The 26981-nt window shown below is 37.3% G+C and overlaps 1 protein-coding gene across 1 annotated transcript in view; it reads left to right on the plus strand.

Moving 5' to 3' along the window:
- Positions 1-26981, plus strand: part of DMD (dystrophin) — a 2235978-nt gene that overhangs the window by 1635792 nt on the left and 573205 nt on the right. Inside the window, exon 53 of the mRNA XM_052663429.1 lies at positions 11049-11260. Coding sequence (XP_052519389.1) covers positions 11049-11260 — 212 coding nt within the window. The remainder of the gene's footprint in view (positions 1-11048; positions 11261-26981) is intronic.

The following is a 26981-nucleotide window of genomic DNA, read 5'->3' on the forward strand; positions in this document are numbered from 1 at the left end:
CTTGCTCTTCTTTGGAACTCTGCATTCAGATGCTTATATCTTTCCTTTTCTCCTTTGCTTTTCACCTCTCTTCTTTTCACCGCTATTTGTAAGGCCTCCCCAGACAGCCATTTTGCTTTTTTGCATTTCTTTTCCATAGGGATGGTCTTGATCCCTGTCTCCTGTACAATGTCATGAACCTCATTCCATAGTTCTTCAGGCACACTGTCTATCAAATCTAGGCCCTTAAATCTATTTCTCACTTCCACTGTATAATCATAAGGGATTTGATTTAGGTCATACCTGAATGGTCTAGCAGTTTTCCCTACTTTCTTCAATTTAAGTCTGAATTTGGTAATAAGGAGTTCATGATCTGAGCCACAGTCAGCTCCTGGTCTCATTTTTTTTGACTGTATAGAGCTTCTCCATCTTTGGCTGCAAAGAATATAATCAATCTGATTTCAGTGTTGACCATCTGGTGATGTCCATGTGTAGAGTCTTCTCTTGCGTTGTTGGAAGGGGGTGTTTGCTATGACCAGTGCATTTTCTTGGCAAAACTCTATTAGTCTTTGCCCAGCTTCATTCCGCATTCCAAGGCCAAATTTTCCTGTTACTCCAAAAAATCGATTAAAACAATGTAGTTGCTTGGTAGAAGGACGTGTGCTCATCTTCTCCTGTGAGAGCACCAAAATCACAACTAGCTTTTGAGCAGCCATCGACAGGAGGACACTCTGTCTGTATGCTAAGTCACTTCAGTCATGTCCAACTCTTTGTAACACTATGGACTGTAGCCCACTAAGTTCCTCTGCCCATGGGACTCTCCAGGCAAGAATACTGAAGTGAATTGCCATGCCCTCCTCCAGGGGATCTTCCCAACCCAGGGATGGAACCTGTGTCTCTTGTGTCTCCTGCATTGGCAAGTGGGTTCTTTACCACTAGTGCCACCTGGGAAGCCCATGGGACCCACCAAGAAAGATACCCCATGTTCAGCGATAAAGGAGAAGCTGCAATGAGATGGTAGGAGGGACACAATCACAATAAAATAAAATCCCATACCCGGTGGGTGGGCAACCCACAAGCAGGAAAATAATAGTACCAAAGAAGTTCTCACAACCAAAGAAGTTGTGAAGGTTTTGAGCCCCAAATCTGGCTTCCCCACCTGGGGATCTGGTAAAGGGACTCGGAATCCCCAGGGAGTCTAACTTTGAAGGCCAGTGAGATTGAATTGCAGGACTTCCACGGTACTGGGGGAAACAGAGACTCCACTCTTGGCAGGGCACAAACAAAAACCTTATGTGCATCACCCAGGGGAAAGGAATAGCGACCCCCACAAGAGACTTACCAGACCTACATGCGAGTATTGGCGGGTCTCCAGTAGAGGCTTGGGTCAGCATTGGCACACCTGGGGGAATGAGGGGAGGGGGCTGGAGGACACTGGAAGCAGCAGTCCTGGGAGGTGCCCTTGGTGTGAGCCCTCTTGGAGGTTGCCATTAGCCCTACCGTAGAGCCCATAGACCCCAGGGCTGGGTCACCTCAGGACAGACAAAATTGAGAGGGAGACAGCACAGCCCCACACATCAGCAGACAATTGGATTAAAGTTTTACTGAGCACTCCCTGCACCAGAGAGACCCAGTTTTACCCACCACCAGCCCTCCCATTAGAAAGCTTACACAAGCCTCTTAGCCTCATCCACCAGAGGGCAGACAGAAGAAGCAAGAACTACAAGCTTGCAGCCTCCTGAACGAAAACCACAATCACATAAAGCTAATCGAAATGAAAAGGCATAGGATGATGTCCCAGATGAAGGCTCAAGATAAATCTCCAGAAAATAATAATGATAGTAAATGGAGGGAACTTTTTAATGTTGGCTTTAGTTTATTTCAGCTGAATTTGAACATGACTGAATATGATTGCCAAGCTATATCATTCCAGGGAAATTATACAGATGTCTATATGCTATTTGTTCATCCAGGCACTGGAATGACTGAGTTCTTCCTAATAGCCTTGTAAGATGACTTTCTATCTCTGACAGAAACATCAAGGAGCATGTATTTCACAGACTGTTAGAGCTGGAAAGAACTCCAGGGATCATCCAATCTACAACCCACCTTTGCTTAATAGCTCAGGATTTGAAAAGTCCTATGATGTTACAAAAGTGCATAACTGCCTATCGTTCCCCTGTAATTAGGGGCCAAATACTCTGCTCAGTGTCTTGTGTCCAACAGTTCTTTAATCTTCATAGATTATTAACCTTCTTGTTATTATTATCCCCATTCTACAGAGAGCAAACCGAGTGTGAAAATAGCATTAAATTACTAATCTTTGGCATGTGCAAACTAACCTTAAATGTTAGACTGATATTATAAAATATTGTTAATTATTTGTTCTGGGTCTGTCGTCTGTGAATTTAAAATGAAATGCTTGGCTGTTCCTGAATTCCAGCTTTTGGGGGATTTAGAGGAGAAGCATATATTTAAATTAGTCATAGCAGCTAGGATTTAATCATTTGTCTATAATCCCCCCCTTTTTTTCAATTTTTTGGTCTGAAATGTCTTCTCAGACATTGTATTCTGTTTGCACAGCAACCACATTCCTCTCTCCTGTTCCTAAATAGAGTAAATGCCCATTTCTACTAGCTACATTCAACTTCATGGTTAGTATGTTTCTTCCTCTTAGTGGGTTTGAGACTTCTCTTTGCAGAGTTTAACTACAGATAAAACTTCTACACAACCATGTTTAAATTCCATATGGAAGTAGAAGGAACACATCTTTTTAAATTAGAGGATAATTGCTTTACAATGTTGTGTTGGTTTCTGCCATACAAGAATATGAATCAGTCATAAATATACATATATCTTCTCCCTTTTGAACCTCCCTCCCACCCCCTAAGAGGCACATCTTAGTATTTCCTATAAATTGGGTCATTATTATTTTTACTTTCCTTGGCTCCTCATAAATCTTTGACTATAAAACATTGATGTATACTCACGTTACTCAAGGTATAGTTGTACCCTAACTTTATACAAGAATAGAATAATGATGATTTCTTTGTTTTCAGTACCCTTCTTGATAATGCCTAGCCTTTTGGTGACTGTTTTGGCCTCAGGGAACAGTTTGTTTTGATTACCATATTTTCTTCCTGATACTAACAAATGGTTCACAGTGTATTAAACTTCAGTTGGGAAAATTTCCTTACAGTTGACCACAGTTCAAAAGATGACACTCTTTATCCATTCAAATGACTTCAAAAGATTTACTTGTAATTTAAATATTTAAGCTCTGTGCTTTCTACCTGGAATTCTTATATACTGTTGGACTCATTGAGATCCACAGAGTGCTCCCCCTAGCAGATAACAAATGTTTGCTGGTGATTATAATGCCTGTACAGAGAAACAATAACACCTTACTTTAGTATGGTCCTTGAGTTTTTTATCCATTGTTGAATTTTACCTTCACGATGATACAACTATCATTATTTCAGTTTTGCAATTGAGGAACTTAAAGCTGTGATGAATCAACTTAATGCAAACTACAATAGCTATTTCTTTCCAAATCCAGGGCTATAGCCCATTACTAACTGCTAGTCAAGGTTTCTTTCTAAAACTTAGTCACAGTGACTTCTAATTCTCAGACAGTAACTTGAGTGCAGAATTGGAACAGAGCTGTTCTTTGTTCTCTAGCAATATATATATTCAAAAATTCAGTCATTTCAGTTTTGAACATTTTCCCTTAGAAAAGATGTCGAGGGAATTTATATCAGTCAAGATAACACATAGCTAGCTTAAAAACTTGAAGTAAAAGACTGGTTAGTACTCAATCAACTGAACTGTTTCTTTCTCTGCAGTATTGTGGTTCTTGACATGATTGCTTGGTTTCCAATTTGACACTCCTGGAGATCTGTAAATCAGGATACATGCTGAGTCTCAGTCTGTCATTCTGAGCCCCAGCATTGGTTATTTATTTCTTTCATTATCCAGCATCTACTTACTGCACAATTCCCTTGAGAAACTTACCCTATTGGACCTATGAAAGACGAAATACACACATTAGGGTAGCTCTTCAGTTACCAACATGTGCTGATTATCTGAGTTTATAAACATAGATTTCTTATTATTTCATTTTTGTATGTCAGATGACTCTGATATAAATATAAATCTACAGAATGGGACCAAGTACATTGCCATAGTATATCTTTCGTCTGTCATTAATATCCTGGGTGAAGTGTTGCAAGTATGGTGAAATTCTGTAGTTTGAATTGATGCCCAATTATGAACAGTTACCAACTCTAACTACCTTGATGGTCCATCTCCAAAATAACTTTTCTCTTTGATGATCTTCAGATTTTATATTTACTTTCATTCCTTCACAAAAGAAAATAGATTTAAAAAATTCTAAAATTCTCTTCTGTATACATTCTTCAGGGTCTACTCTTAAGATAGCTATATCAATTATACTGTTTGGTGGTGTGGTTTTTTTTTTGGCTATGTCACATGGCTTGTAGGATCTTATTTCCCCAACCAAGAACTGAACCTGGGCCCTTGGCAGTGAAAGTGCAGACATTCCTAACCACTGGGCATCCAGGAAATTCCCTACATTTGCCTTTTTAAATTTGCATAACTGATTGCTGCTCCATTAGTCTCTATGTTCTGATTTGGTTCTATGACTCTAGTTTTACTCACTGTCCAGTGAGTGTTTGTCAAAAGTCCTTTATCACACAAATCTAAGTACTCAATCGTATTGTGTCCTTGGTGCAACCATTGCATCTATTATTCATATCTGCCCAAACAATACATATTTCACATCAGCCCTTTTCAAAAAGATGAATTCTCCAAAGTTGTATGTATAATACATTCTACAAGTCTTGAAAATATATTATTAAATTTTTACTGAAGTATGATATACATTAGGAAAAGTGCACATCACATAAGTGTCTTGCTTGGTGAATGTGCAGAAACAGATTACAACTGTGTAAACAACACCCAAATCAAGAAAAACTATATTAGAGGACCCTTAAAAGTCTCTATCATGTCTCTTTCAGTGACTACCAGTCCCACAAAGGTAACAGCTATCTTGACTTCTATAATCATCTTACTTTTTCCTGGTTTTGCACATTTTATAAATAGAATAATACAGTATGTCCTTGGTTTTGGCTAACTTCTTTCTGTCACCATTATGTTTATGAGATTAATACATCTTATTTAATATAGATGTAGATATTTAATTCTCATTGCTGGGTAGTATTCTATTGATAAATTTACCACAAGATATTTATCCATTCCGCTGTATGGTAGGTGGGAATTTGGGTACTTTCAAAGGTGGATACAATCTTCTAATTTTGTACATGTCTTTTGGTGAATATAAGTATGCATTTCTCTGGGATATGTACCTGGGAGTGGACTATAAGTCAAATCATGTTTAAATATCTTTGACAAGTGGACTAAAGAAATCTCTGGGGTTTATCTTTTTGCAAAGAAAATAATCTCTCCATAATTTCTGCTTTGCAAAATGGATTCTCACATATGGTTAGTTATTTCACAAGGGGTGATACATCTGCTGTCTGTCTTTCTAGTATTCATCTGATTGTACTTATGTTAATAACAATATGATAGTTTATTGTTGTGATTATCCTCTGGAGCTCAGTATGTTTCAAAATTTGAAAATGCCCATAAAAAATCCTTATCCAATAAACACATGCACTTGTCTATGTTACTTAGTCTAAGATTTAATTAAAAAGACAGACTGAGGCAAAAAGACATGCAGCAGATTTTCTCTGACCTACAGTTTATTTTAAGAATGTCAGAGAGAGATCATTGATTAGTTTTGACTTACTGGATTCCTCCCCCCACAGTTATTTTTAATTTATGGATTTTTTGAATCAAATGAGACTATTCCATAAGTAAACATGAATATTAAAGATGTTTTATACATGAAAATATGGTCAATGCAAAGGCATTAAATCAAAAAAAAGGATGCCCAGAGAATATGTTTGCTTATAATAGAGATCGTAGAAAGTAAGAGGAAAATAATAAGGGAAATCTGAAAGACTTAATCCAGTGTTTAAATTATATGGACTTGAAATGCAATAAAGAGATGGTGATTGCTTTCAGAGAAGAAAGATTCAAGGTCCTGCATAAGAGTTAAATTTGGAAGTGTTGACTTGGCCAAAAAGTTCCTTCTGGTTTTTCTGTAGCATCGTATGGAAAAGCCCCAGTGAACTTTTTGGCCAACCTGTAGCACTTGTACATTATTCTAGAGAGGAAACATGGATACTTGAAAAAGTATGAATGGACAATTCATTTGGCAGGTATCAAAAGTATACCATGTGCCAACCATGGGGCTACGCTCTAAGAAAATTTTTAAATGAATAAAATTCTAACCTAGACTAGATTCCCCTAGAAGCAGACCTTGAAACAATGACTTAAGTAACAATGGTTTACTTATATGATGATCTCAGGCAGTACCAGTAAGAGAGCAGGACAGTGAAATATGTAAAGGAAAGAAGCCAGTAATTGAGCCAATTACTGAGCAGGTTACTGCTGTGAACAACTAGAGTCCAGCCCCAGTTAGTGAAGTCTGAGTGAAAGTGCAAGTGAAGTCACTCAGTCGTCTCCGACTCTTTGTGACCCCATGAACTGTAGCCCACCAGGCTCCTCTGTCCATGGGATTTTCCAGGCAAGAATACTGGAGTGGATTGCCATTTCCTTCTCCAGGGGATCTTCCTGACCCAGGGATTGAACCCAGGTGTCCTGCATTGCAGGCAGACTCTTTACTATCTGAGCTACCAGGGAAGCCCGTAAGTCTGAGAGATGGTGAAAAATACACCTGACAGTTGTTATCAATACGGGGCAATTAACTCCCACATTTCATCCATCATTGGCTGATTGACTTGTCAGTTCTCTACAGTAAGATTTCTTTCCACTCTACTAAAATCATTTTCTGCATGGTCTTCAGGAGATCTCTTGTGGTCAAAGCCAGTGGATACTTTCGGCATGGATTTTTGGAAATCTGACTGCTTAGGTCTAGGTGTTGGCTCTTGCATTCACTATCTGTATGACCTTAGGCCAGTTCTTTAACATAGACCCTATTTCTTCATCGGTTAAATGAGGAGAACAGCAACAACAGTAATGATACAATGATACCTACCTCATAAGATTATCATGGTGGTTAAATGAGTTACATGTAAAGAGCTTAACACAGTACTTTAAGCAGAGAGGGTATTCAAATAATGTTTTATTATGATTTGTATTAGCTCCTGTGACATCTGTGGTATATAAAAGTGTTAACCACACTTGTGTTTTTGAAATTTTCTCTTATCCACATTTCTATGGACATGCCTTTTCCAGGTGGTCCTCCTTCCACTCTAGCCATTCATCCATCTGATTGACTACTTATGCTGTATCCTGTCTTTGTCTTGTATTTTCCAGGACTCCACCTTTAACCCTCTGTTTTGCTCAGTCTATACACCATACCAATGATAATGTGTTCATATTGGTGGCTTCAGTTTTTACTTTTCTCTAGTGATCTCTAATCCTGAATTTCTCTGTCTCCCAAAATATGCAGCTATGCCATAGCATCTTCAGTCCAACTGACTGAAATGATAGTCCTATATGGAAGATCCTCAGAATTTTCCACTGGATCAGTCTAAGACTGAACTCATTGCCTTTTCCTTAGAACCATTGATCTGTATTCCTCGTGAAAGTGAAAGCATTGTTGCTCAGCCATTTCTCTTTGCAACCCCATGGACTGGAGCCCACCAGGCTTCTCTGTCTGTGGAATTCTCAGGCAAGAATACTGGAGTGGGTAGCCATTCTCTTCTCCAGGGGATCTTCCTGATCGAGGGATCAAACCCTGGTCTCCTGCATTACGGGCAGATTAGATTCTTTACCATTGAGCCACCAGGGAAGCCCCTTTATTCCTTAAGGAGATGATAAATAACACCTCCATTTAACAGGCACCAACCAACCAGCAGCCAGGGAATCTTAGACTCCATTGTTTCCCCAGTGCTTAGGCTAATGCCTGGTATCAATAGATGGTAAAGAAAATGGTAATTGGCAGGATGGAAATATTGATGCAGAGGAGTAGATGGATTGTTGAGTAACCTATAAATCTGTTTATTTATTATCTCATAATCATGTACAATTGAGGGTCAGAGATGAGAAAGCACATCTTTAGTGGGGTACATACCCAGCAAATCATTTTGTTAGTAATTTATACACACATGACCCCTTGGGGATAAAAACCTTCATTGCTGTGATTGAACAGGCATTCAAATGATATGTTTGTCTGAAATGATGGTATAGACTATAGAAGCTTCCTTCTTTTTCCACAATTAAGAAATATCTACCCACATGATCAGAGAAACTACTTTCCTTCTTTCTCATATAAAGTGATGGCCTTTAAAAAATATAAATTATGTCTATCCTATTGAAATGAATATAAGATGCACAAAATATTCACTGGCATAAATGCAAATGGCTTACCATGTTTTTGTCAAAAAATACTAGGCATTCTAAACATTTTGATAGCATAGTAAAATGTTACCAATTAAGGCTAATTAAGGCAAATTGTAATCATAGCCTTTTAGAGGAAAGTCAATTTTATTATTTCCAAATACATGTAATATGTGTATAACAACAGGCCAAGGAAAATAAAGAAGTGCCAGCTATGCATAGCAAAATAGCCTGCTATGATAAGTTGGAAAATGGTTTGCAATCCGGTTAGCAATTGTTTCTATGATTGATAAAGAATTCCAGAACACTTAAAGAGACGTTTGCTTATATTTTAAGTTGCTTTTTTATAATAGCATTTACACTAGTAATTTTGTAAACTGAAGATTAAACAGACTAGTTAATAACTGTAAATCTCAACTATAATAAGTGCTATACTACCCAGTGGGGGAACAACAGCAAGGCAACAAACGAACAAAAAAAATTGGTTTTCACAGATTACAAGGAGGTACTGACATTTAAACAGAGGGTGACATGTTAAGCAAAGTTGAAATATAATATGCTGAGTGGATTTGCAATGCAGAGCAAACACCCAAACCAAAATGAACTCAATAAAACAGTATCTATCATGAATGTCACTTACTCAGTTTTACCTATTCCAGGCACCAGCTTCTTTCATTCATGTCACAGGCACTAATCTTGTGGGGTCTATTTAGCCATGATGGTTATTTATAAAATATCTCAAGTACTTCTTTAACTCATAACTTGGAATAATTTAAGAGAGGCAACAACAGGCTAAATTAAGAAGCACTAAGCTTATGCCACGAAATAAGAAGCACAATACTGTGCTGTATAAATTTTATTTGTCCGTTGCCCGTCTCTACCTCATTCTCCACTCTGGGAGGCTAATGTGTGTCATCAGTGGTCTCCCATGTTCTCTGGCTTCCAATTGATTTAGCCCCTGGGGAGTGGGAGTTGGAAATAGAAGAAAGAGGGCAGAGAGGTCAGGATATTTATTCTCCTAGTTCCCTACCCATGAAGTTGCTTCAGGCTAGGTCCCTTGACAGAAGGTTACTGCTCTTCTCAAGGTGCTTTCTTGTTATGATTCTCAGCTTCTGGCCATTTCTCCCTCCTCTGATATCTTGGGCCTAGATGTATTAACATCTCCACTGCTGCAAGACCCAGTTTCTTATATTATCTCTGGTGATTTTCCTACACCCTGATTGTGTTATAATTTGTTCCTTTGTAAATAAATCGCTCAGATTATCCAGGCCAGATCACAGAGGAACATGTATATCAAGCTGAGATATTCCACAGGACAGTGTGGGGACATTGAAGGGTTTAAGTGAGGGAATGAGGTGATTAGATTTATCTTGTTTATTACTGTGTCTACAATGTGCAAGTTACATTGGAAAATAGACTTGAGGCAGAGAGACTATGTAGTCTATTGCAAACACGTAGGCAGAAAATGATAGAACTTTGCATTGGCAATGTGTAGAAACAAGGAAGGAGTTCCGTATGAGAGAAATTAGTAGCCAAATATATATGGTGTTTTGTGAGGCTTAGGGAAAATTCTAGAATGTCTGTCAGATTTCCTGCTTAAGGAATGAAATAAATAGTGGTTTTATTACTTGTTTTCTATGGCATTATTTCCATTTTATGAAATCAGCTTAAAGAAAGGATTACATGGCCCTCAAAGAAAAGAAAAAACAATCTTGTCATGTTTATTTGGAATATTCTAAAATATTCCAGAGCAGAATCTACAGGGAATTGCTATCTTTGACTCACAAGGATATAAAAAAAAATAGCCTCAGTGTAAGTCTGTCCTACTTATAGAATATAACTGGCGTGAATTCTAAAATATTGTTACAAGAAGTTTCTAAATATGCAGGAAAAAAAAATTTTGAGACCAAGTGGTTTTCTTGGGAGTTGAGAGAAATATCAATAGGGGAGTGAGGAAGTGAGACAGGTAAGGCAAGACAGCCAATTAAGGATGATGCATAATCAAGCAGGTTACCTCGATGACCCACTAGAGCTTTATCCCACTGGGAAAGCTCTGGAACCTTTATAAAACACATATCTCAGAGTTATCTTCCCTAGCATCAAGGGTGCTATCATATTCATACCCCAGAGCCTACCATCAGCCATGGATGAGAGGCTGCTTCTGGGAGGCAGGGTGGTGAGAGAGTGGAGAGGGGTTGGCAAAGCATACTCTTTGGGGCAACACAAAGCCTACAAGCAACAAAATGTCAGTGATGGTATTGGAAGTAAGGCTGCTGGGCACTGACGTGATAAGGGTGGGGAATTTGGACATTCTGTTATAGGAGCTTTCAAAAAGGTTATTCATATTTTGCTCCAGAGATGAAGAACAGACTGAGTTACATTTTTCACTTATACTGTTGATGTTCTAGGTCACTTTCAGGAAGTTGACTTAACAAAAACTCATGTTTACCTTTAAAAAAAGTTAAGAAATACTACTGTCTGTCATGCTAGCTATAACACAATGAGCAATTTCTTTTTATAAGTAGTAAAAAATTGAGATAATATTTGGATGTTAAATTTCATATGTCTTCTCCAGACTAGCATTTACTCCCACATATTCATTTTTCCTTCTCTTCCAGTTGAAAGAATTCAGAGTCAGTGGGATGAAGTACAGGAACACCTTCAGAACCGGAGGCAGCAATTAAATGAAATGTTAAAGGATTCAACACAATGGCTGGAAGCTAAGGAAGAAGCTGAGCAGGTCGTGGGGCAGGCCAGAGCCAAGCTTGAGACATGGAAGGAGGGTCCCTACACAATGGATGCAATCCAAAGGAAGATCACAGAAACCAAGGTTAGTATCAAACATATGTTCTTAAAAACTAAACAAAAAAAGATGTGTTCTTAAAATAAAATACACTGGATAAAATTATACCGTGGATTAAAATTTAATGTTTTTTATGTAAATTTATTAAAAGAAAACATAGACTGAGGGAAAAAATCTATATAGTCTTCTTGGATGGAGTGGCTTCCATTTCTAAATTAGCCATTGTTTAGACTACACCAAGCTACACAGCTTGTTTTTAATACTAGACTTATTTGAAAAATAAACCCTGAAATCTCAATAGCTGAGTACAGTGATGATTAATTCCTTGGTTGTGTCATAGTCCAATAGAGGTCAAAGAACTCTCCTTGGGAGCTTTCCCCTAAATGGTGAGTTGCAGATTCAGGACTTTCTAATTTTATTAAACTATAATTTTAAAATCATGTCTGCCCTAAGTCACCACAGAAGAATAAGAGAGAATGTGGTAAAGACATTGGGTTTTAGGGCCAGGCCTCAAAATTGTGGACATTGCTTCCATCCATATCCCATTGGCCAGAACTTATTCCAAATTAATTTCAAGAAGAATAAGTTGGAATAACGAACTGGTGAACTTTTAGCTACTCCTTGCCGTAGCTAGTTTTCCAAAGGATCTGAACAGCTAAGAGGACACAATTTTTATTTCTATGACAAGAATGTTAGAAAGCCATAAGTTTATAGTATTTCACAAACAGTACATTTGTTGGAGGCATCACCTAAATGAATAAAAATTCTCTCTTTCACAAGATATTGGTTACCACTAAAATGTTCTCCCTTTGACAAGGGTAGACGAATTAGGAATTTCTAAGCATGGTTTTTCCAATTTCTCATTTGGTTATGTGAAATACAGAATCCATGTGGTTATTCTTGAGGGTTCTGGTCTCATCTATCAGGTACTCAGTATGTCATGCTATTTCTTTTTTCTCTCAAAAATTTAGGATTCTATGAATCTAGCAGATAATGGAACAGATTGGTTAACTGGTAAGGAGAGTTTACATGGAAAAGTAGTTTGGACTGGACCCTTGGGTTTGAAATGAGGGGAAGGAGAGGTGAGAGGTGTATAAAGATGAAATTGATCAGGGCAAGAAGACTCTGAAAATTGGCAGTTAAGAATATTAATTATAAAATAAAAATGTATTCTTTCAATTCTAAAAAAAAAAAAAAAGAAATACTCTTAAAACATACAAGAACCCTAAAGTGATGGCAAGAATGATTAAGGTTTAATAGCTTCTGAAAGAGCAAGGGGCTTTAAATAAGAGACAGAAAGAGTTGCAAAAGTAAATATGAGAGGACAAAACAAAACAGTTTTTTCATCAAAACAAGCAAGGTGTTTTGGACACCTAAAACAAAGACAAGATTATATTATAATTTCTATCCTTATCAAACTTTTGAAATAAAAATTTTCTTTTGAATAGTCAGTCTAAAACTGTGCCTTAAAAATGGCTCAGCCATTATCTTTGGAAACATGTTTTTGTCTGTGATATTTAGGAATTTAATGATAAATATTGTTACAACTTCAGTGTAGGTTCCTAACACAAATAAAGCTGTAATTTTCATGTCCATTTCCTAAATGACATATGCTAAAACTAAAGTAATACTAATACTGACATTTAGCAAATACTTGGTACTTGTCAAAAACTATGCTAATCACTGCATATATTGGCTTAGTTCATCCTCCCAAAAACTTTTCATGAAAAGTAGTATTATTGTTCCCAGTTTACATATAAGAAAATTGAAAGCCTAGTGAAGTTCAGTAACTTCTCTTAATAGCAATAGAGTTAGAATATGAATGCACAGCAATTACTTTTGTAAATGACCTCCCAGATTTCTTCTTTAACCCACTATCTGTGTGGCTAAAACAGATCAAAAAACACTGTAAGGATCCAAAAGGGAGAAAATTGTAGTTGTGAACTGACAAATAAGGTTACCAGTGAGCCAACAGGTGGAAAATGAAAGTAGTGAAACAGCCTACTAGGGAGAAGTTTTCATATTCCGTTTTACTGTGGAAAAACTAAAAAGATAAGTGTAGATTGTATTCCATTTTTAATGAAACTCCAATGTTTAATTCTTATAAAAGTCAGGGAGCCTGATAAAGTGGAGGACTGCCTTTATGTCTGCTGTGTTATCACTCCTGAGTGATATTAGCTGGCTTATCACTTACAATTTTCTTTTAGGAAAAAAGTGTGAAGATAGATATAATAGACACTGGTTAATTTGACCAGAATCTCCTTGCTCCATGAATTCTTTCTTACTCTCTGTATCTAGGATTAGCATAGAGATGGTGAGCCTAATAAGTCAGTCATCAGACTGTATCTATAGACTTGGAGAGCTGTAATTACAGTAGCCAGCTTTCCTTGGTGTAGCATCACTGATGACTACCCTCCTCGTCACAATGAAATGGTTTCAAAGCCAACCACTGGCCTTCTTATACTCTTTGAAAACTGAAACCAGTCATTATACCTGAACTAATGAAAAAAATCACTCATCATTCTGATATTTTAATGATTCATAATCGCTAACATTTGTCTATAGTTTCTTCTGCTTCTTATCTACATATTTTTAATTGTCTTCATATTGTAGATAAAATTTTGAATTCTTATTTTAAAGGTAGTATTATCATATAAATATATATGTTGCTACATATATATGTTGTTAAAATTATCATTTTAACTATAATATTGCATTCAGTTCCATCTTTCACCATTTCCCTAATAATTTAGAAAACCTCTGCTCTTGGTTAGACAAAATAGTGGAGAAAACATTGAAATAACAGCCCCTTCACAAAGTAAAAATCAAATTTGAGATGGCATCTGAGAAAAGTCCATCTTGAAAGCATGTACAAGGTGGAAGGAGATAGCAACAGGAGAGTATTTGGCAAAAGAATAGACTATAGATGGTCCAATGAGTCAACAGTTAATGAGCAGATCATTAAGAGATGCCCATAATATATGTCTAGTTTCTTTCTTTTCTATAATAACCCTGAATTTTGTGTAAACAAAGAATAAAGTAAGTAGATGATTTTGTTAACTGCACGGCTTCATTTGCTCTTCTACATGGACCTAATAAAGTAACATACTTTTTGAGATGGAAAGACAGATATTAGGGGAAATCATGCAGGATTTCCATCCTAATCAAAATATTTTCCAGTAGGCTATAGCAGAAGAGATGATGCCATTTAACTTTGATAAGAGGTAAGATGGAACACCATTAGCACCTAAAACTGCCAGCAGTGGTCATCTTGGGCTTTCTTTTATTTGGCACAATCTGGGTGTACTCCACAACCTGTTTCCCAGGCTGTTAAGATTAGTCTAAACTTGGCAGTGGATTCTTTGGAAAAAGTATTTCTTAATGATTTTAAACTTTCTTTTCCGGTGTCAAGAGAGATTTACCCAGACTCAAAGTTTTCATTTATTTTTCCCCCTTTCAGCTTTTGAAAGAGCAATTCCTTTTTTTTGTCTGTCTTGTGATTGCTTTTGTGTCAAATTCAGCATAAAAGCTTTTCTAACATGATGGCATTAGCTGTTTTGTGCTTGGCTGAGCTAAGAGTACATGAATTCAATAGAGAAGTGAAATCTTGTTTGAGCCTAGCTGATTTGGCTATATAATACTTAAAACTATCTGAAGTGAGAAACTCAATAATTTATCAAATTATTAAATACAGGTTTCTGAGGCTGTAAAATATTTGGTTTTGAAGACATTCATTTGGGAACTGGAAACAGAGTGTAATCATGTAATTAATAATAATTTTAAAAGTTGGTCTTGTATGTAGTAAATCTGGTAGCTTTTTTAGGATTGCAAATTATTTTACTAGAAAGAAACTAACCAGGGAGAACTTCTTTTTCAAACATAGATGCAGAGCCTGACCGTTTTCATTAAAAGAGGGAATGAGTGGTATTAGATAGTATCTTTATCTACCAAAAAAATATACACAGTAATGGAAGCTAAATCCTCCTTTCATATATTTTATTTACTAGTTAGATGAGCATAAAATTAAACAAGCAAATTGATCCCAATAGTAGTTTTAGGCTTGAATTTCTGATACAGTAATGACAAATTTTATTAGAAAACTTCTTGCTAGGACCTGCCATTTTTTCATGCATTTTCTATATTTCCTTTTGCTCTCCCCTAAAGACTCCATGTGATTAAGGAGAAAGAATCAATACCTAATGGTACTTCTCATCTCAACGTATGCATGAGTCTATTAAACTTCTCAAAGAATACAGAGTGCTTCCTACATCATTGGTAGAGCACAAGAAGAATAATGGGTAGTTTCCCAGGTCCTACTACAGTATATAAATATTTAATGCAGTCACCAAGACTTGGATGGCATTATGCTCTGACTGCACCATATTTTGCCTTAGTTCCTTTTCACAGTTTAACTTATTCCATGCTTGAAAATATGATGTGGCAACTCTGTAAATCCACTCTTCTATACAAGCAGCAAATTGTAAAATTGTTAAAATTGCTTTTTCTAAACTTTGGAAATTAACCAAAGGTTGGCAACAATATGTAATCTACTGAATTTCACTAAGAACAACAGGGTTTGAGGCTTTTTAACTTGGCCTATTCCCATCACTTTCTTCCAACTACATAGTTCAGTTCAGTTCAGTTCAGTTCAGTCGCTCAGTCGTGTCCGACAGTTTGCAACCCCATGAATTGCAGCACACCAAGCCTCCCTGTCCATCACCATCACCCGGAGTTCACTCAAATTCACGTCCATCGAGTCCGTGATGCCATCCAGCCATCTCATCCTCTGTCGTCCCCTTCTCCTCCTGCCCCCAATCCCTCCCAGCATCAGAGTCTTTTCCAATGAGTCAACTCTTCACATGAGGTGGCCAAAGCACTGGAGTTTCAGCTTTAGTATCATTCCTTCCAAAGAACACCCAGGGCTGATCTCCTTCAGAATGGACTCGTTGGATCTCCTTGCAGTCCAAGGGACTTTCAAGAGGCTTCTCCAACACCACAGTTCAAAAGCATCAATTCTTCGGCGCTCAGCTTTCTTCACAGTCCAACACTCACATCCATACGTGGCCACAAGAAAAACCATAGCCTTGACTAAATGGACCTTTGTTGGCAAAGTAATGTCTCTGCTTTTGAATATGCTATCTAGGTTGGTCATAACTTTTCTTCCAAGGAGTAAGCGTCTCTCAATTTCATGGCTGCAGTCACCATCTGCAGTGATTTGGGAGCCCAGAAAGATAAAGTCTGACACTGTTTCCACTGTTTCCACATCTATTTCCCATGAAGTGATGGGACCGGATGCCATGATCTTCATTTTCTGAATGTTGAGCTTTAAGCCAACTTTTTCACTCTTCTCTTTCACTTTCATCAAGAGGCTTTTCAGTTCCTCTTCACTTTCTGCCATAAGAGTGGTGTCATCTGCATATCTGAGGTTATTGAGATTTCTCCCAGCAATCTTGATTCCAGCTTATGCTTCTTCCAGCCCAGCGTTTCTCATGATGTACTCTGCATAGAAGTTAAATAAGCAGGGTGACAATATACAGCCTTGACATACTCCTTTTCCTCTTTGGAACCAGTCTAGCCTTAAAAATAAACAATCTTAAAGCGACCAGAGAAAGAGAATAGAATTTATATAAAGCATGTTTTCTGACCACAGCAATATAAAACTAGAAATCAATGACAGAAAGACAAATGGGAAAGGTGCAAACATGTGGAGACTAAATAATATGCTATTAAAAAAGCAATGGGCCAATGAAGAAATCAAAAGGGAAATCAGAAAATACCTTGACAAATGAAAACACAAAACTCCAAAAATCTATGGGATGCAGCAAAAGAAGTTCTAAGAGGAAAGTTGATAGTGTTGTAGGCCTTCCTCAAGAAAAAAAGAAATCTCAAATAAGTAGCCTAACCAACCACCTGAGAGAATTAAAGAACCAAACCAAAGTCAGCAGAAGGAAGGGAGTAATAAAGATAATATGAGGGGAAATAAAATATAAACAAGCAAAAGAAAAGATCAATGAACTCAGGAGTTTTTTTTTTGAAACGACAAACAAAATTTATAAACTTTTAGCCAAGCTCACCAAGAAGAGAGAGAAGACACAATAAACAAGATAAATGAAAGAAGAGAAATAACAGTCAATACTAGAGAGATACAAAAAAATTGCCAACAAATTGGATGGCTCCAGAAAAAAAAGGCTATTTTCTGAAAATATATAACCTGCCAAGATTGAATCAAGAAGAACCAGACAGGGATAAATTGGGAGATTGGAACTGATATATGTACCCTATTGATATTTTGTATAGAATAAATAACCAATGAGAATCTATTGTATAACTCAGAGAACTCTACTCAATGCTCTGTGGTAACCTAAATGGGAAGGGAATCCAAGAGAGGAGACATATGTATATATATAGTTGATTTGCTTTGGAGTACATTGTAAAGCAGTTATACCCCAATAAAAAGTAATTTCAAAAAAGAATCAAACAATTTGAACAGACTAGTCACTATGGTGAAATTCAGTATGTAGTTAAAAAAAAAAAAAAAAGAAAGAAATCTCCCAGCAAACAGTAGTCCAGGACCAGATTGGTTAACAGTGGAATTCTACCAAACATATAAAGAACTAATACCTATCCTTCTCAAACTGTTCCAGAAAGATTGAAGAGGATAGAACATTCCAGAATTCATTCTACAAGGCCACCATTACCCTAGTGTGAAAACCAAAGACACTACAAAAATAAAAATAAAAAAAGGAAATTATAGGCCAATACCTTTGATGTGTATCAATACAAAAACTTCAACAAAATTTTAGCAAACCAAATCCACTGGTACATATAAAGGATCATATGCCATGATCAAGTTGGATTACAGATGGTTCAATATTTGCAAATCAATATACCACATTAACAAAAAGAAAGGTAAAAATCACATGATCACCTCAATAGATGCAGAAAAAGCATTTGATGAAATTCAGTATCCATTCATCATCATCAAAAAAAAAAAAAACTCAACAAAGTGAGCATAGAGGGAACATATTAATATCTCCACTTAATAAAGGCTATTTATGACAAACCCACAGCTAACATCGTACTCAGTAATGAAAAGCTGAAAGCCTTTCCTCTGTATTCAGAAACAAGACAAGGAAGCTCACTCTCACCACTTCTATTTGACATAGTATTGACAGTCCTAGCCATAGGAGTCAGACAAGAAAAAGAAAGACAAGGCATTCAAATTGAAATGAAAAAAAGCAAAACTATCACCATTTATAAAGTAATGCTTTATATAGAAAACCCTAAATAAAGTTTCCACTCAAAAACTAGTAGAACTAATAAATGAATTCAGCAGATTTGCAGGATAAAAGATTAATATACAGAAATTTGTTGCTTTTCTATACACTAATAATGAACTATCAGAAAGAGAAAGTTAAAAAACAATCTTGATTAAAATCACATCAAAAAGAATAAAAAGCCTTGGAATAAACTTAACCAAAGAGGTGAAAGACCTATACTCTGATGAGGTAAATTAAAGATAATGCAAACAAAGAGAAAGATATTTTGTGTTCTTGGATTGGAAAAATATTGTCAAAATGCCCATACCACCTACAGCAATTTACAGATTTAATGCAATCCCTATCAAAATACCCATGACATTTTTCACAAAATTAGAACGAATAATCCTAAAATTCATGTGAAACCATAAAAGACTTTAAATTGTTCAAGCAATATTTAGAAAAAAAGAAAAAAAGCTGGAGGTGTCACCTTAGACTACAGCAATCAAAACAGCATGGTATTGGCACAAACAGACTTGTAGATAAATGGGACATAATAGAGAGACCAAAAATAAACCCATACATCTATGGTTAATCTATGCCAAAGGAGGCTGGAGTATGCAATGGAGAAAAGACAGTCTCTTCAACAAGTGGTGCCTGAGAAACTGGACAGCTACATGTAAAAGAATGAGATTCTAACATTTCCTCACACCATATACAAAAATAAACTCAAAATGGATAAAAGGTACAAATGGAAGACCTGAAACCATAGAACTGCTATAGGCAGAACACTTTCTGACATAAATCACAGCAAGATTTTTTGGCTGTCTCTCCTAAGGCAAAAGAAATAAAAGCAGAAATAAACAATGGGACCTAATTAAACTTAAAAGCTTTTGCATAGCAAAGGAAACCATCAACAAAATGAAAAGACAACCTACAAACTAGGAGAAAATATTTGCAAATGATGCTACTGACAAGGGATTAGTCTTCAGAATATACAAACAGCTCATACAGCTTAGTATCAGAAAACAACTGAATCAAAAAATAGGAAGAAGATCTGAGTAGACATTTTTCCAAAGTAAATATTCCAGTGGCCAATAGGCACATGAAAAGGCACATTCACTAATTTTTAGAGAAATGCAAATCAAAGCATCAGTGAGATATCACCTCACACTTGTCAGAATGTGCGTGCATGGTCAGAATGGCTATCATCAAAAGGTCTGCAAATAACCAGTGCTGAAAAGGATGTGAAGAAAAAGGAAACTCGTGTACACTTTTGGTGGATATGTAAATTGGTGTAGCTGCAATGGAAAACAGTATGGAGGTCCCTTTAAAAACTAAAAATAGAACTAAAAATTCCATTCCAGTGTACATATCTGGGGGAAAATGACAACAGTAACTTGAAAAGATACTTGCACCCCAGTATTCATAGCAGCACTGATTACAATTACCAAGATGTGGAAGTAACCCAAATGCCCATCAACAGATGAATGGACAAAGAAGATGTGGTACATATATGCAGTGAAATATCGGTCATGAAAAGGAATGAAATTCTGCCATTTGTAGCAACGTGAATGGACCTAATATTATCCTTAGTGAAATAAGTCATACAGAGAAAAGACAGTGTATAATATTATTTATATATGGAATCTAAAAAATAATACAGATGAATATATATGCAAAACAGAAACAGACTCACAGACTGAATATTTTCCTCTGAGATCAGAAACAAGGTAAATACGTCTCCTCTCACCACTTCTTCAGTCATGTCCAACTCTTTGTGACCCTATTCACTGTAGCTTCCCAGACCCCTCAGTCTTCCCAGGTGGCTCAGATGGTGAAAAAAAATAAAAATCTGCTTGCAATGCAGGGGACCTGGATTCAATCCCTGGGTTAGAAAGATCCCCTGGAGGATGGAATGGCAATCCACTCCAGTATTCTTAAACTTCCCAGGTGGCGCTAGTGGTAAAGAGCCCGCCTGCTAATGCAGGAGACAACAGAGAAACAGGTTTGATCTCTTGGTCAGGGAGGTCCTCTGTAGTAGGAAATGGCAACCCACTCCAGTATTCTTGCCTGGAGAATCCCATGGACAGAGGACCCTGGTGGGCTACAGTCCATATGGTCACAAAGAGTCGGACAAATGAAGCAAAGCATTCTTCTGTTCTTCTTCACCACTTCTATTTACCACTGTACTGGAGTTTAGGTTGGGAAAATAGTCACAAAAAATAGGTAAAAATTATCCATATTGGACAGGAAGAAGTAAAATTATCCCTGTTTGCAGATGAAATGATCTTGTATATAGATAGGTCTAAGCAATACACTGCTGCTGCTAAGTCGCGTCTATATAAAACTAATAAGTTAATTCAGCAAATTTGCAGGATAAAAGATCAAAATACAAAAAACAGTACTTTTTCTATAAGCTGGCAGTGAATAATCTGAACAGTGAAATTCAAAAAATTATTCCATTTTTTGAATCAGTTCAGTTCAGATGCTCAGTCGTGTCCGACTCTGTGACCCCATGAATCGCAGCACGTCAGGCCTCCCTGTCCATCACCAACTCCTGGAGTTCACTCAGATTCACATCCATCGAGTCCGTGATGCCATCCAGCCATCTCATCTTCTGTCATTCCCTTCTCCTCCTGCCCTCAATCCCTCCCAGCATCAAAGTCTTTTCCAATGAGTCAACTCTTCGCATGAGGTGGTCAAAGTACTGGAGTTTCAGCTTTAGCATCATTCCTTCCAAAGAAATCCCAGGGCTGATCTCCTTCAGAATGGACTGGTTGGATCTCCTTGCAGTCCAAGGGACTCTCAAGAGTCTTCTCCAGCACCACAGTTCAAAAGCATCAGTTCTTCGGCACTCAGCCTTCTTCACAGTCCAGCTCTCACATCCATACATGACTACTGGAAAAACTATAGCCTTGACTAGATGGACCTTAGTCAGCAAAGTAATGTCTCTGCTTTTGAATATACTATCTAGGTTGGTCATAACTTTTCTTCCAAGGAGTAAGCGTCTTTTAATTTCATGGCTGCAATCACCATCTGCAGTGATTTTGGAGCCCAGAAAGATAAAGTCTGACACTGTTTCCACTGTTTCCCCATCTATTTCCCATGAAGTGATGGGACCGGATACCATGATCTTCGTTTCCTGAATGTTGAGCTTTAAGCCAACGTTTTCACTCTCCACTTTCACTTTCATCAAGAGGCTCTTTAGTTCCTCTTCACTTTCTGCCATAAGGGTGGTGTCATCTGCATATCTGAGGTTATTGAGATATCTCCCGGCAATCTTGATTCCAGCTTGTGTTTCTTCCAGTCCAGCGTTTCTCATGATGTACTCTGCATAGAAGTTAAATAAGCAGGGTGACAATATACAGCCTTGACGTCCTCCTTTTCCTGTTTGGAACCAGTCTGTTGTTCCATGTCCAGTTCTAACTGTTGCTTCCTGACCTGCATACAGATTTCTCAAGAGGCAGGTCAGGTGGTCTGGTATTCCCATCTCTCTCAGAATTTTCCATGGTTTCTTGTGATCCACAGAGTCAAAGGCTTTGGCATAGTCAATAAAGCAGAAATCGATGTTTTTCTGGAACTCTCTTGCTTTTTCAGTGATCCAGCAGATGTTGGCAATTTGATCTCTGGTTCCTCTGCCTTTTCGAAAACCAGCTTGAACATCAGGAAGTTCACGGTTCGCGTATTGCTGAAGCTTGGCTTGGAGAATTTTGAGCATGACTTACTAGCATGTGAGATGAGTGCAATTGTGTGGTAGTTTGAACATTCTTTGGCATTGCCTTTCTTTGGGATTGGAATGAAAACTGACCTTTTCCAGTCCTGTGGCCATTGCTGAGTTTTCCAAATGTGCTGGCATATTGAGTGCAGCACTTTCACAGCATCATCTTTCAGGATTTGAAATAGCTCCACTGGAATTCCATCACCTCCTCTAGCTTTGTTCGTAGTGATGCTTTCTAAGGCCCATTTGACTTCACATTCTAGGATGTCTGGCTCTAGGTTGAGTCATCATACCATCGTGATTATCTGGGTTGTGAAGATCTTTTTTTGTACAGTTCTCCTGTGTATTCTTGCCACCTCTTCTTAATATCTTCTGCTTCTGTTAGGTCCAGACCATTTCTGTCCTTTATCAAGCCCATCTTTGCATGAAATGTTCCCTTGGAATCTCTAATTTTCTTGAAGAGATCTCTAGTCTTTCCCATTCTGTTCTTTTCCTCTATTTCTTTGCATTGATCACTGAAGAAGGCTTTCTTATCTCCCCTTGCTCTTCTTTGGAACTCTGCATTCAGATGCTTATATCTTTCCTTTTCTCCTTTGCTTTTTGCTTCTCTTCTTTTCACAGCTATTTGTAAGGCCTCCCCAGACAGCCATTTTGCTTTTTTGCATTTCTTTTCCATAGGGATGGTCTTGATCCCTGTCTCCTGTACAATGTCATGAACCTCATTCCATAGTTCTTCAGGCACTCTGTCTATCAGATCTAGGCCCTTAAATCTATTTCTCACTTCCACTGTATAATCATAAGGGATTTGATTTAGGTCATACCTGAATGGTCTAGCAGTTTTCCCTACTTTCTTCAATTTAAGTCTGAAATTGGCAATAAGGAGTTCATGATCTGAGCCACAGTCAGCTCCCGGTCTTGTTTTTGTTGACTGTATAGAGCTTCTCCATCTTTGGCTGCAAAGAATATAATCAATCTGATTTCAGTGTTGACCATCTGGTGATGCGTAGAGTCTTCTCTTGTGTTGTTGGAAGAAGGTGCTTGCTGTGACCAGGCCATTTTCTTGGCAAAACTCTATTAGTCTTTGCTCTGCTTCATTCTGTACTCCATGGCCAAATTTGCCTGTTACTCCAGGTGTTTCTTGACTTCCTACTTTTGCATTCCAGTCTCCTATAATGAAAAGGACATCTTTTATAGGTGTTAGTTCTAAAAGGTCTTGTAGGTCTTCACAAAATGTTCAACTTCAGCTTCTTCAGCATTGCTAGTTGGGGCATAGACTTGGATTACTGTGATATTGAATGGTTTGCCTTGGAAATGAACAGAGATCATTCTGTCATTTTTGAGATTGCATCCAAGTACTGCATTTCGGACTCTTTTGTTGACCATGATGGCTATTCCATTTCTTCTGAGGGATTCCTGCCTGCAGAAGTAGATATAATGGTCGTCTGAGTTAAATTCACCCATTCCAGTCCATTTTAGTTCGCTGATTCCTTGAATGTCGACATTCACTCTTGCCATCTCTTGTCTGACCACTTCCAATTTGCCTTGATTCATGGACCTGACATTTCAGGTTCCTATGCAATATTGCTCTTTACAGCATCAGACCTTGCTTCTATCACTGGTCACATCCACAGCTGGGTATTGTTTTTGCTTTGGCTCCATCCCTTCATTCTTTCTAGGGTTATTTCTCCACTGACCTCCAGTAGCATATTGGGCACCTACTGACCTGGGGAGTTCCTCTTTCAGTATGCTATCATTTTGCCTTTTCATACTGTTCATGGGGTTCTCAAGGCAAGAATTCTGAAGTGGTTTGCCATTCCCTTCTCCAGTGGGCCACATTCTGTCAGACCTCTCCACCATGACCCGCCTGCCCTGGCTTGCCCCACAGGCATGGCTTAGTTTCATTGAGTTAGACAAGGCTGTGGTCCTAGTGTGATTGGATTGACTAGTTTTCTGTGAATATGGTTTCAGTGTGTCTTCCTTCTGATGCCCTCTTGCAACACCTACCGTCGTACTTGGGTTTCTCTTACCTTGGGCGTGGGGTATTGCTTCATGGCTGCTCTAGCAAAGCATAGCCACTGCTCCTTACCTTGGACGAGGGGTAAATAGCAACAAAATATCAGGAATTAAAAAAAAATGTAAGACTTTTCTGTTGAGAACTACAATGCTAAAAGAATGTAAAGTTTAAGTAAATGGAAAAACATGCCATATTCCCACATCAAAAAACTTAATATTGTTAAGATACCCATATCCCCAAATAGACCTACAGACTCTCTGTAGTTCTTATCAAAATCCTCATTGATTTTCCTAAATAAATTAACAAGTAGGTCCTAAAATTTGTACTGAAATACAAAGGACAAAGAATAACAAAAGTAACCTTGAAAAAAGCACAAAGTTGGAGGACACACAATTCCTAATTTCAAAGCTTACTAGAAAGCTAGTAATCAAGATGGTGTTGTACTGACATCAAGATAGATATAAAGATCAATGAAATAAAATTGAATATTCAGAACTAAATCCTTGCATTTATAGTCAATTGATTGTTGGCAAGAATGCCTAGACAATTCAAAGGAAAAGTCATAATTTTGTTCAAAACTTCATCTTTGCATCACTGAATTATCCACTTATAAAATAATGAAGTTTGACCCTACCTCAGAACATACAGAAAAAATAATTTTAAAATGGATCTTAGAGCTAAATATAAGAACTAAACTATTACAACTCTTATAAGACAACAAAGGAGCACAATGAGTTAGGCAATGTGTTCTCTGAAAAGACACCAAAAGCCAAAGTGCAGAGAAAAAATATATAAATTGGACCTCATCAAAATTGAAAATTTTGTGCTGCAAGCAATATTATAAAGAGAGTGCAAGGATGACCCACAGAATGAGAGAAAATATTTGCAAATCATCTATCTGATAAGACTTGTATGCAGAATACTTAAAGAACTCTTAAACCTCAGCAAGAACAAGAAAGACTCAATCATAAATCAGCAAAGGATTTTTAAAACATGTTTTCAAAGATGTACAAATGGCTAATAAGCACACAAAGTGATGGTTAACATCTTTTGTCATAAAGAAAACACAAATGAAAACCACAATGAGATAACCACTTCATACACTCTAGGGTCACACTTGAGTAGGTATGTCAGTCAGGATAGGCTAAGTTACGCCACAGTAACAAACTATCCCAAATCTAGAGACAACACAAAGTTTGCGTTTTATTCATTTTATATGTCAAGTATAGATTCACAAGGGCATTCTACTTAGCTTACTCAGGGACTGCAGCTGATGAGAGCAGCATCTTGATACATACTTCCAAGATCAAAGAGTCAAAAACAGAATGAATGAAGTCATTTACTCTTAAACTGCCTACCTGAAACTGGTATGTAGACAAAATCAGTTGTTACTATCCCCAGTTCAGTGGGGATGCAGATATGTGATCATCTGGTACGAAAAAAAGCACTGAATGTTTATGAACAGTAATGTATGTAGTATACCATAGTAGGCTCATGGGATTTGAAAATAGCCATGGGGATGCTACTTTCTGGGAATGTGTTCTCTGGTGTTCTGTCTGGAATCATTTCTACTCAACCAAATCCACACCCTCTCAACCAGACTTCTCTTAGATGCCTGGGGTAGCTGGGTGATTTGTTCATTACAACATTGCTTCAGCCTTTTAATAAAGTCAGCAAATTAAAGAAAGAGCACAGATAAAGAGAATGCTTTCCAAAATGTCATAATGAAATTAAGGTAATGAAGCACTTGGAGGGCTCTCCTCCCTTCTTTTTGTATAAAGCTTATTCCAAAGAAGCTGGAAGAGAAATGGGGCCTGAAAGTAACGAAGGGGAAAAATAAATTGTATGCCATTAGTTTAATTATAAAAATTCATTACATGAAGCCATGTAAGACAGAAAATAATGGAACTCTAATGGGTTGGCCGATAACACATTTACTAGCCTGCTCTCAGCTTGTAGTCATTGTCAAAAGGACAAAAAAGTAGCAACTTTGGTATGTAGTCCTCAAAGCTGTTGAAAAGATGAATCATGTCCAGTAAGCTGGAAAATGAGGGCTGTTTTTTCAAATAGTATCCCCTGTATAGACTGTTACTTTCTGAAACAGTGTTGTTTGGTAATGTCAGAGGTTTAATAGATGAGTCTTGAAGTTAATGGTGAAAGGCTTTACTTTTGAAATGGCTTCCTTACAGATATTTTAACATTTCTATTATATATCCATAAAGAGGTTTTATAGGTCATTTTAATTCACACAAACAAGAAAGAAATTGTATTTCCTTTTCCCAATAAATATGTATAGAACTTTAATTCATACTCAGGAGTAAACTGTTTAGTGATTTTTTTAAATAAAATAAATATGTATTTTTTGCTGTCTCTGTTTGGCAATGTGTTACTTTATTATACATAATAATTTTCCAATCATGCTGTAATCATCAAGGAGACTATTTTATATTCTTCAAAATCCAATTATAATAAATCCAACCATCTTCCTTAAATTCTTTTATGTGGAAGCATATCTTCTTTAAGTAGATTGAACCCTGAATTTGAAAGCCAAGAAAACTACATTTTTGTGATGTCTCTTTCACTGACAAGCTATGTCACCTTCATCAAGTCACTTAACCTTTTAGAGGTTTTACACAAGAAGAAGGTGTTGCGGGAAGAGGAGTCCCTTCCAGGGCCCAAGAGTGGGCTCTTGTCTAATGCTTGGAAATGAATTGTCCAAGAAGACATCTGTGCTGACAAAGCAAGAGACTTTAT

The sequence above is a fragment of the Budorcas taxicolor genome, chromosome X, assembly GCF_023091745.1.
Source record: "Budorcas taxicolor isolate Tak-1 chromosome X, Takin1.1, whole genome shotgun sequence".
Taxonomy (NCBI): Eukaryota; Metazoa; Chordata; class Mammalia; order Artiodactyla; family Bovidae; genus Budorcas; species Budorcas taxicolor.